This window comes from Ciona intestinalis, chromosome 9, assembly GCF_000224145.3.
Source record: "Ciona intestinalis chromosome 9, KH, whole genome shotgun sequence".
Classification (NCBI taxonomy): domain Eukaryota; kingdom Metazoa; phylum Chordata; class Ascidiacea; order Phlebobranchia; family Cionidae; genus Ciona; species Ciona intestinalis.
The window spans coordinates 1,150,922-1,161,602 of NC_020174.2; the positions used below are offsets into that span (position 1 = coordinate 1,150,922).

At 36.2% G+C, this 10,681-nt stretch overlaps 3 protein-coding genes across 4 annotated transcripts in view; 2 read left to right on the forward strand and 1 right to left on the reverse strand.

The window, feature by feature from the left end:
• The window catches only part of LOC100186427, a 7,102-nt gene extending 3,322 nt beyond the window's left edge, over positions 1 to 3,780 (forward strand). Inside the window, exons 4-10 of the mRNA XM_002127301.5 lie at positions 1 to 16; positions 347 to 451; positions 982 to 1,075; positions 1,334 to 1,698; positions 1,900 to 1,981; positions 2,311 to 2,829; positions 3,158 to 3,780. The exon at positions 1 to 16 is cut by the window's left edge and continues 137 nt beyond it. Coding sequence (XP_002127337.1) covers positions 1 to 16; positions 347 to 451; positions 982 to 1,075; positions 1,334 to 1,698; positions 1,900 to 1,981; positions 2,311 to 2,829; positions 3,158 to 3,452 — 1,476 coding nt within the window. The 3' untranslated portion in view covers positions 3,453 to 3,780. The remainder of the gene's footprint in view (positions 17 to 346; positions 452 to 981; positions 1,076 to 1,333; positions 1,699 to 1,899; positions 1,982 to 2,310; positions 2,830 to 3,157) is intronic.
• The window catches only part of LOC100177783 (tolloid-like protein 2), a 22,241-nt gene extending 12,798 nt beyond the window's left edge, over positions 1 to 9,443 (reverse strand). The window contains exon 1 of one of the 2 annotated variants that reach the window (XM_018813229.2): positions 9,308 to 9,443. Coding sequence is in view for 1 of the 2 variants with exons in the window: in XM_018813230.2 (XP_018668775.1) it covers positions 9,308 to 9,325 (18 nt within the window). In the remaining variant the exon portion in view is untranslated. The remainder of the gene's footprint in view (positions 1 to 9,307) is intronic. The other variant, XM_018813230.2, reaches the window with a different exon arrangement.
• On the forward strand, positions 4,811 to 6,933 carry LOC104266017. Its single transcript, XM_009861326.3, has 3 exons — positions 4,811 to 5,777; positions 6,082 to 6,226; positions 6,577 to 6,933. The coding sequence occupies exons 1-3, from the start codon at positions 5,627 to 5,629 to the stop codon at positions 6,833 to 6,835; spliced, it is 555 nt and encodes a 184-aa protein (XP_009859628.1). The 5' UTR covers positions 4,811 to 5,626; the 3' UTR covers positions 6,836 to 6,933.
• Positions 9,444 to 10,681: the final 1,238 nt, after the last annotated feature.

Below are 10,681 nucleotides of genomic sequence, written 5' to 3' on the forward strand. Positions count from 1 at the left end.
TTCATGAGTGGACAAGGTCAGTTTCTATAAGTTTAAATGTAAACTACTTACAGTTAAGATTAAGTGTTGCAAAATAGGTAACAAACAAAAAGGAATTGTTTAAAAACATATTTCGCTTATATGGATCATCAACCTCGTATTTAAATAGAATCAACTTCAAATTGATGGTAACTAGTATGTAACCTACTGCAAACAGTGTTTTCATCCTTTTTGATTTGGACTTATTCAATCTTGCTTAGCTACTTTTTTTGTAGTGTGTGGATATTACCGTTATATACAAACCATATCAAAAGCTAATGTTTCAATTACAAAATTAGAAATATTTAAAAGTAACCTTGTCATGCAGCGGAAAATAACTTGAATTCCCCCAAAAGAGAAGAAAGTGAAAATGATGAATCTTCTGACAACAACGAATCTTTTGCCACCGCTTCTAACAAAATACCTCAACCAGGTAAGTAATATGTGCAAGTATTTGTTATCACCATACAGTTTGACCATCTGTAGAATGTAATCACTTTAACCTTATACAGTCTTGCATGCTTTACTTTGTAGCAAATGTTTCATACCTCTAACTTCTACAGAACCAGTATGTTAATTATAGTAGCAATATAAAAGTGGCAGCGCAGTTCCCACCAAGTTAACCAAAGAAACCATTAACCCTATGTTAGGTGTCTCCTTGTTTCAAACCAAATGCAACAGTTAAGTTGCCAGCAATACAAGAAAAAAAAACAACAAATTACATGTGTCAACAAATTACACAACTGCGTTTTTTAGCATTGCGAAACAACGTATGCCTAATAATGAACAATGCTGCGTTACCTTGTCGTAATGTAAAGGCTGACTGCCAAATGCAATATAAATAAATTAGGACAGTGGTAACTTGTAAATGGGCATGAGGTGTCAAACAAAACACCCCTGTTATAACAACTGTAGTTGCCGAACCATCCAAGAACAAACAAATTACATTCATTATCTCCACAGCAAAGAGAATGGTAGAAATTCATTCCTTCTTGGTGGACCGTGATATTTACGAATATCTGATGATTGTTGCACCACAAGAGGTTAAAAAAATCTGGTTAGTTTCATATTACTTATTATCTGGTCAAATTCTATATCCTAACTACTGAAGGGAAAATAATGGCAACACCACAAACTCCATTAGAACCATTTTGCATTTTTCCAATAGCTTTGGGTTTAATGTTACGTTTTATTCATGGCATGTTTTGAGGTTTTTTGCTTTCTATTAATTGTTTTTTTTTAACTTTATTTCTACTGTCTTTATTATAGTGTTGGGAACTATTTTTTAGATTTAAAAAAAATGTTTGCTCCGCAGGGGAGTGGACATCAACCCCGCAATTGATACGAAAGAAGACTCGGTGTCTATTGCACTCATGGCTGAAGTGACCACTGGCAAGGATGGGGTAGAACCCGCCCTTAAAAGCAAGTGTAAAGCCATGGAGAAAGAAATGCATAAGCTTGCCAGTGATGTTGAAGCTGATGCTGATCAGGATACGATGACCTTGGATGACTCCATAGAATCTAAGAGGGTGGAGGACACGATTATTCAGATGAGGAAGACATTTCCTTCCTCCCATTGCAGGAAGATGGAAGGAGGTAACCAGGTCATCTTTATCAGCCCAAAGAAGAAACAGAACAAAGAGGCGAAAGATTTCTTCGCAAAATTAGTCAACAAATCAAGTAAGTGGATATTTTGTTTGGAAAATGATAGTGGATAATACAACAAAATATTTTTTAACAACTGTTATTATTAGGCAACTCTTTTCCGCTTTAATAGTTGAATCATAATCAAAAAGAAAAAACAAATATAGTAGTTGTATACATAAACAGATTATTCATTAGTTACCACATTTCCCTAACTTAAATGGAGTTATTTTACAGCTGTTGCAAAGCCTGTTACTGTTGACAGAGATATATTTGAATACATACAAGAATTTTTCCCAGAAAGGTTCAAAGAACTCAAGTAGGTTCAACTTTTGCAAGTTATTTGTGACTAGGTCTGTAACCATAAGCATACAACATAACCTTAGAGGTGCTACTTTTAAAACTATGAATATCCATACAATCTAGTAGAGCTAAAGTATATGGAATTTGAAACTTTATTTATTGGTTTACTATTTTGACAATTATGAGTATAACTGCATTTTAACAATGTCACCCCATATATTTTTCTGAAAATTCAAAAAAACCTATTCATACCAATGCTAGTAGACACTATTGATTGGTTCAATAGTGTGGGCAGTAAATGTTAAGCGACTTGGGTCCGTTTTAAGTTGTATGTATTTTAAATAGGCAGAAGTACGCAGCTGAATGGGAATTGGAAATGAACGGAGATGAAGTCACAGTTAAAGCCAAACAGAAAGCAGAAGATAAACCAGAAAAAGAATTTTCTGCAGGTGGTGCCAATTTTAACAAAGAGGTCACAAATTTGATCGAGAAAATCCAACAAGAAGCCGGCTACCATCATTGTGGCGTGTCTCTAGAAGATTTGCCCAACAAACCAAATGAGGCGAGCATTGCAAAAGCTATTGCTTCTGTGGGAAGCAATTTTCGTGGTGTCTTCGTTCGTCGAAGCTGTGACGATCCAAATCAAATCGTCTTCATCAGCCACAAGAAGGAAAGTGGTGAGATCGTCATGGCTTGGTTTAAGAAGTGTTTGAAGCGAACAGATGATGAATGGGAAGTTATCAATGGTGGTGTTGGGGATGCTAAACCTGCAAGCAATTCCTTCCAGGATGAAATGGCTGTAGATGTAGATATTTACCAGTTTATGGTAATGACCATGAAATACAAGATTGAAAACATATGGAGGTAATGTGTGGTCGTTTGTTGATAGTGTAAGGGTGATGTGAAGTATTTTTATGGCAGCTTATTTGCGAAAACCAACTTACATATTATTGGTTGTCATTTTAATTTCTATGTCTGGTGCCGTGGCAAAGTGGTTAGCGGGCCTGCCTGTAACCCAGAGGTAATGGGTTCAAGGCTTTTGCTGCTACCATTGTGGAAGTATGTGTCCATGGCCAAGATAAACATCGTTCTTTAAGATTTCTATATTGTAATTTTAATTACAATCAAAGGATAATTATATACAAAGGTCAAAGAGTAATAGGTATGTAAAACTTATGCAATTCATTTTTAGGCGACATGGTGTGAAACTAACCATGAAAGTAACTGGAGATTCTGCAGTTCTCACTGTAACTGCTTCCAAAAGTAACACAGATGGTGTGAAAGCAGCAGTGTCAGAGTTTCAGACCATGTACCAACGTACAATGGATAGGGTTGGCCAGGAAAGCTTGGACCTAGAGCAGTGCGGTGATCCAAGTGAAGCAGCCATTAAAGACACCCTGCGTGCGATAAAAGTTGGAAACAGAAGAAGTTTACATCAGCAGATCAACAGATATGCCAAACCTGATCATTTTCATTGCAGAAAATAGACTATCTTTGAATCAGTTTAAAAATGTTTTTGAGAATGTTCTAACATCCAAGGCAAAGCAATTTCCTCGAAAGTAGTTTGTTCTTTCAATGTTTGACATTTAGAGAATGTTTGGCATTTAGAGGATGAGTTAAATATTGTAAATATATTATAAAAGGACAAGTATACTCCATTAAAGAGAATGTAAAAGAGTTTAGGTTTTCATTGACAATAATTATATTACCATATCTGTCATGTGGTTTGTAAATGCATCGTGTATATCTTCAAGATGTTGTTTTATCGTGTGCATCAATGCTGTAAAAATATATGCGCTTATATTGTTTATTCAATTCAAAATCTAACAACAACAAAAAAAAACGTATCCGAAAGAAATGAAGACAAAGGCAGAGTAACATACGACTCAAGCTACAGCTTTCATCCGATTTTGGCCCAAAAAATAGAGATTAAATAGCATTTTTTTGCGTCCCATCGTATTTTACTTATTTAGGATTTTTTAATATTTGTCTTTTTTTTTCAAAAACGGTGCGGGTTGTAACACGCACATTTGCACGATTTTGGTCGAAAAAAGAGAATATTAAATACCATTTGTTTTGCGTTCCAACGTTTTTTACTCATTTGACATTTTTTAATAATACCTCCCACGGCCCACTAGAAATACCGTGTACCTCCTCAATTTATTGTGCGTGTTTTCACAAACGGTGTGGGTTATAACACGCACATTATGGCGATTAGGTTACTCGGCGATTGCATACACGCCCCTATGAGCAAACCTTGAACGAAGCTTTGTTATATAGTAGGATGGGGAAAGATGGAATACTGTTAGCACCTTAATCCCAAATATAATGCATGAGGCTGCGGTTATACAATTTTGTGAATACTCAATTGTTTACCGCCATGTGGGACCAGAAAATAAAATAAAAGGTTTCATCTTACCTAGCCGTACTATATAGTACAGTGGGAAGATGGGACACCTTTTAATTCCATTTTCTTGTTCAATTTATTAGTTAACAAAAAAAAACACATAAAATCGTATCCTTACGACTCCCATGGGCCGTTGTTAAATGTTTAAAACACGATCAGGATTTTAAGACATTATGTGCTGAAGATGTACCATCTTCCCCCACCCCACTATATTCAAAATGTCTACTCTCACGTTTAATTAAATCGATTGAAAGTAACTGGGCAACTTCAAGCTATAAATAACAACAACAACACACCCATTTAGGAAATGCTATAATCGATTAACTGTGTTTCGGGATGTTTGCCAACAGACGTAACGAGATTCCAGGGTGAGATGAAATCGAACCAGGACAAGATTTCCCGCGGATAAAAAGTTTATCTGCGTTAAAACAAAGGTCTCTATTTTCGTGTTTCAAAACTCTACTAAATAGAATAATGCACTTATTGTATCAGAGTTTCTATACATTCATTATTACGCAAAAGAAACGCTCGGGAATTTCGGCCAGAATATCCTCAACAGTGGCAAATGGTTTTCGCTTGTCAATCAGATTACTGTCTAGGATGTGGCATGTGTTATAGGATTATGATAGATACTGTAGCGATGAAGCGATTATGAGGTTAAATAGTTGCATTGACGTAAGCAGTAAGCTCTTCAAGAATTGATGTTTGATCCAGAGTGACTGTTAACTGTTTCCTAAACGTTAACAGCAGTCACGAATTACTGGGTGATTTTTTTTTCATTTAAAAACAGTGTTGACTTGATTTATAAATTTCAAAGCTAAGATTTAGGTCTGAAGTTGTCGAACCATTAGGCCACCGTCGGAGAAGTTAAATTCGACTTACAAGTAACCAAACCCACCCGGAATGAAAGCGTTATTGTGTCAACTATAAGAACCAAGATGGCGCAGTCGTGTTTCAGGCCGCGCAACCGGCTTTAGGGCGATTAAGGAAGCTTGGGTTTGGCTTTGCCATGTCTACACGTCGCAAGCGGCAACCGCTTTTGACGGCTCCGACCACGAGTCGGGCTATCGTGTTCATCAAACGGGCACCTGTATATTTTGACGGCTGTGACCTAACGAGCTATGAATACGCCTTTTACGCAGCGGTGGGGATTTCGTCATGGCTGGCGAAGTATTTAAAGAGAAGCCCGATTTGAAAAGTTTTATTCCACACAAGTTTATTTTACCCACAGCTAATTATCGTAATTAAAGAGTGATGCATTTATTTCTGCATTGTTTTCTAGCCTTGTTCTTTCTTTTATGCGAATTAACGATTGGAATACGAAGTGTAAGAAGCGACAAGGAGAGAAGCAGACGAGATAAAGTAGAAGTTGCTTCAATGAATCAATGTTACTTCGATCGCAACCGTGGGTTTGATTTAATATTACAATGTCGATACTTAGAAAGCCCACTAGAATTTTCCCACTAGAATTTCCCACTAGAATTTCCCACTAGAATTTTAATGCTTAAAACTTCTAAAAAATAGAAGGAAATGCACGACTGTTGCAACTAAGCGATAAGGGTACTTTTCGCATACAATTGTACAAGACGCTTCGATACGATCGTTTTAGAAACTTAATTAAACATGTGTTAATAAAGAAAGTTTTACGAAAAACAGTTTTGTGATGATAACGAATATCATACTCAATCTGATTCCCCCTTTTTCCACAGCTTCTCATATGTACCAGCTGCCAGGAGGAACTTCTATATGCAGGTACAGTGGACACTACTATACGATCGGGGAAACCTGGTTTGAAGTGAACAAATGCCTACAGTGCACTTGTATTGCGCCGACAGCGATCGGATGTTGTAAAATGTAAGTCGTTTTTTCGTATTATTAGGTATGAGGAGTTAAAGTAAAAGGATAGACGATAAATTGCTACTAATATTATGATATGGTTCATGTTTCTTTTTGGATTTTTCACTTGGTAGTAAACAAAGAATATTTTCTTTTAAATCGCAACCTTACGATTCTAAACAATTTTTCTAAACCGTTTCTTTAAAAAAAAACGCGATTAGGAAATATTATAAATAAAGTGCAAAAAATATCCATCTTTACCCCACAATACTGTGTATAAATCTTCAACATATAAAAACTGGCGAGTATAAACTGCGTTCATATGTGTACTGTGATTGTTCTTATGTAATACTTTCATTTTTCCATAGTACTTTAAAGCCAGTTGTCATGCCGAAACGGTGTATGGCGGATACTTGGTCCCGTAAAAGCGAAGTGCCACCGTTAACAACATGCATGGCGCCGATTGTTAATATGAACGACCATCGCCGCCCGTGCAGAAACTGGTCTCTTCGAAGAAAGTTTCAGAACGCAAGATTTCAGTCGGTAAATGGATATCGGGGAAGATTTTTACAAACGGTTTCGAGACGGAAAACCAACTCAAAACGAAATGCGAATGCAACTGTTTAAACGACACTTATACAGACTTGGATTATTAGTTACTTCAGTATATATATATATATTTATAGTTATAGTATAGGGAGGGGGAAGATGGGACACCTTTCGCACATAATATCCAAATATCCTGGTTTATATAGGAGTTATGAGGACATAGTTTTAAAATTTTTTTAATGTTCTCTGTTTACTATCAAATAGGACGAGAAAAAGGAATGAAAAGTTGTCCCATCTTACCCCACTCTACTATATATAAGCAACAGTGTGGTTATAAAAACATTCAAAACTCGGTATACCTTGTCGTGTATTTGACTAAGACTTTTCGATTTATGCTTTTAGCTATTATGTGTTTGTACTATTTATATTTTTTTGAATTGTTTTGTTGCTTACTGCGCTTTTGATAATAAATAAACTGCAACATGATAACCTGAACGTACATATCTATTTTAAATGTTTTAATTCATTATTGAAGCTTTTAATTGCGCCTAATTACAGATGTGGCACAGTTGGTTTGTGCGCATGTCTTTAACCCAGAGGTATGGGTTCAAGGCTTGTCGCTGCTACCCTTGTGGGCGTATGTGTGTATTTGCTAGGCAAGACACTTAACGGCAATTGCACAGTAAATATTGGAATTTAGCAAACTGATGTGCAGTATAATGTTTTTAGATAGCACAGAAAATTTATGACGTATTATAAGATGATATATATTACATGCGGGGTATATAACATATATACGCAAATATTAAGATTTTCTTTCTCAAAATATTTGCAGCTCAAAGGCAGAAGATAAAATACAATATAAGAAAGTACATTGCCCGAACTTGTTAAAAAAAACAAGCAATCCAACATGACAACATCAAATGGCACGCGTTTGATTACTGCTTGCGGTTTCTCGAACCCTTTTATACAAGCAGACGTAATGCAAAAGGTATAAGGCTCTTGCTCGTGAAAAAATGATACGCATCATAAATATGGCTGTCAGGAAATTGCTTCTGAAATGCGATTGAAATCACTGACTTGTTTCCTGGAATTGTAGGTTTGTGGTTCATGTTCGACATGATGCTTAAAAGTGCATTAACACAGAGAGCAGTGACCACAGACACCATAAACCGTCAAGTACAGCAAACCAAAACAAACAAAGTCACTTATTTCGACTAAGTAATGCATATTGCCAGCCGTGCTATACCACAACAGCGAAACAGTTTTAACTATCGAGTCGGCTATACAATATAACATTGGTTTCCCTTTCTACACAAGCACGTATAACGGTAGGAAAAAGAGGTAGTGCTCTGGGGTAGAATAGAACTACCGTTGGCGTTTAATATTATACAGTGGCCGTAGGGTGGGGAAAGATGGGACACATTTTCATTCTGTTTTCTCGTCCCATTTGGTAGTAAACAAAAAACATTAAAGGAATTGTTAAACCGTATCCTCACAACGCCCATAGATAGTTCTTAATTGTTTAAAACAAAATCGGGATACTTGGATATTATGTGGTAAAGAAGTCCCATCTTACCCTACAGTACAACATACAATATTTTCAAATTGGGTTTTTGAATTTTAACAACGCTCTTTTAGGCCCATAAGGATATAGGTAATAAATTCGAAAATATCCGTTGTTTACTACCAAATGGGGCAATGATAAAGAACGCAAACGTTTCCAATTTTACCCCAACCTGCTGTATATTGTTTACAATACGATACGCGCAGCTCATTACAGATGAAAGATTACAAAGAAATATAAGATGGCGATCAGTAAAGATTGATCATAGGCCAAGTACCATGTAAGGCGCTTTTAAATCACCAACCACAATGCATTAGTACGTATATCGACAGCGGATTACGCTTGATTAATGGGAGAAGATAGATGACTCGTCCAAATTACTGACTCGTTTTGGGACCGCGGTCTCGTGACTGTCACTGTTTTTGAGCAGAAGTTAGGACCCTTGCGTGCAGGAGCGTTATTTAATCCCTAAGAAAACAAATCACGATGCGAATCGTTATCGATATGACATACGTATGACGTAGAAAACTTATTTTAGTTTCGATAAACAGGTTTTATGGATGACATCACCATATACTATATGTAAGCACGCGACGGTACGACACATACTAACATTTAATTCCATCTAATCCAATATTATTTCAAGCTTATATAGACCCACATATACGAATCATTGACACAAATCTAAAATCCCAAATGCGGGCATTTTAACAGATGTTCTTTCTCATACTTTTAACCTAGCATAATATATCGAACGTTATTATTTTGCGGCTAACTTCCTCCGTTGTTTAAACTAAAACTATCTTCCTGATTCAGATTGGTATATATATAACTTATATGTGTTAATTATATACACGGATTTTGACTTAAACAACTAAACTTCAATGCTAATGTGATGCATGAGACATAAAATTAACAAGGTTTTTACAAAGTTACAATACAAAAAGACATGCTACATGCACAAACAAATAAATACGACTTACCGTAATACTTGTCTTCATAATCCGTATCTCGTAAAAGACGTGAACGGTGCAAATTCCCAAAGCATCATCCAAAACCAGAAACACGAAACCTGAACAATAAGTTACTATAGTAGCTTGGTAGTTAACATGCTAAAGCTGGTTTTCCTTCTGCTGATAAAAACAGCACTTGAAGCGGAAAATCATTATTAAAGTGTGATATTCGCCTGGAGGAATTAAGCTCTGGAACGACGCATTTTGCTGGAATTGGAAGCAATTAGTACTTGCGCGCGTGTTAATTTATTATTCAACGATTCAGGAGGCACGTCGCTCAGATTCGAAATTCAATAACAGCTAAAATAGTATATTTTCTTTAAAAAAAACTGTCTGAGTGATTATTTGGACTCTGATTTAGACCGGTTAAATCAATATAAAAAAGATATGAATAATATGGGAAATGTAGAAACGAGTCGAATAAGCAATTCAACCGAAGATGATCCACCGTTAAACGAAACCCAACTTGTTCGAATTTGTGGTGACTTTTGGGGAGAACGCTTATTGCAGTGGTTCCCAAACTTTTTTTCACCCGGCGCCACTTGAGCTATTCAAAATGTTTGCGGTGCACTTAGCCAAAGGTCTTAGAAATAAAAACGCATTTTTACAGTTTTATCGTGTATTTTAAGATTAGGCTCGTTTAAGCATATGAAACTTAATGTGAAGTATGGGCTTGCTGCTCTGAGCACATCTTTTCAAATCGTGGTGGAATGCTTGAAATACACACACGCATTTCTCTTTCTATATCCAAGCGTGATCGATATTTCGTTTTGATTGACGCTACCGCAGAAAACCCAGCTTCACAAAGATACGATGTAGCAAAGGGCAGTAGTACACGCAGCGCTTTGTCGCGCACTTGTGGATATTCTTGGCAAGTGTTGCTCCAAAACTGAAATATTTCGGATGATTCAAATTTTGTTTTTAGTGTAAAGTCGGATGCTAAATCGGCGAATTGTTCCGCCTCACTTGTTGAAAAGCAATCCGGAATAATCAAAGATGAATTAAACGGATTTCGAATCCAATCATGTTGACCCATGTTTTCAGGAAAATAATGTTCAAAGTGCATACTAAGGTTGTCAAGGTGTTCATAAATTACGTCTTTATTATCGTTTTCAAGATTATGGGAAATAAAGTTTTCCATCAGATGTTGTTTTAAAAATGGGAAACAATCGCTTCGTTCATTGCTCTTTAATAAGTCCGCCTTCCATATTTGAATTTTTTTCGAAAGCCAGTGATTTTATCAAAAAGACCGAGAACATGAGTATATTTTCCTTGAAGAGTAGTGTTAAGGTGATTAAGTTTTCCAAAGATATCGCAAAGGTATGCTAAGTTAGTTAGAAAGTT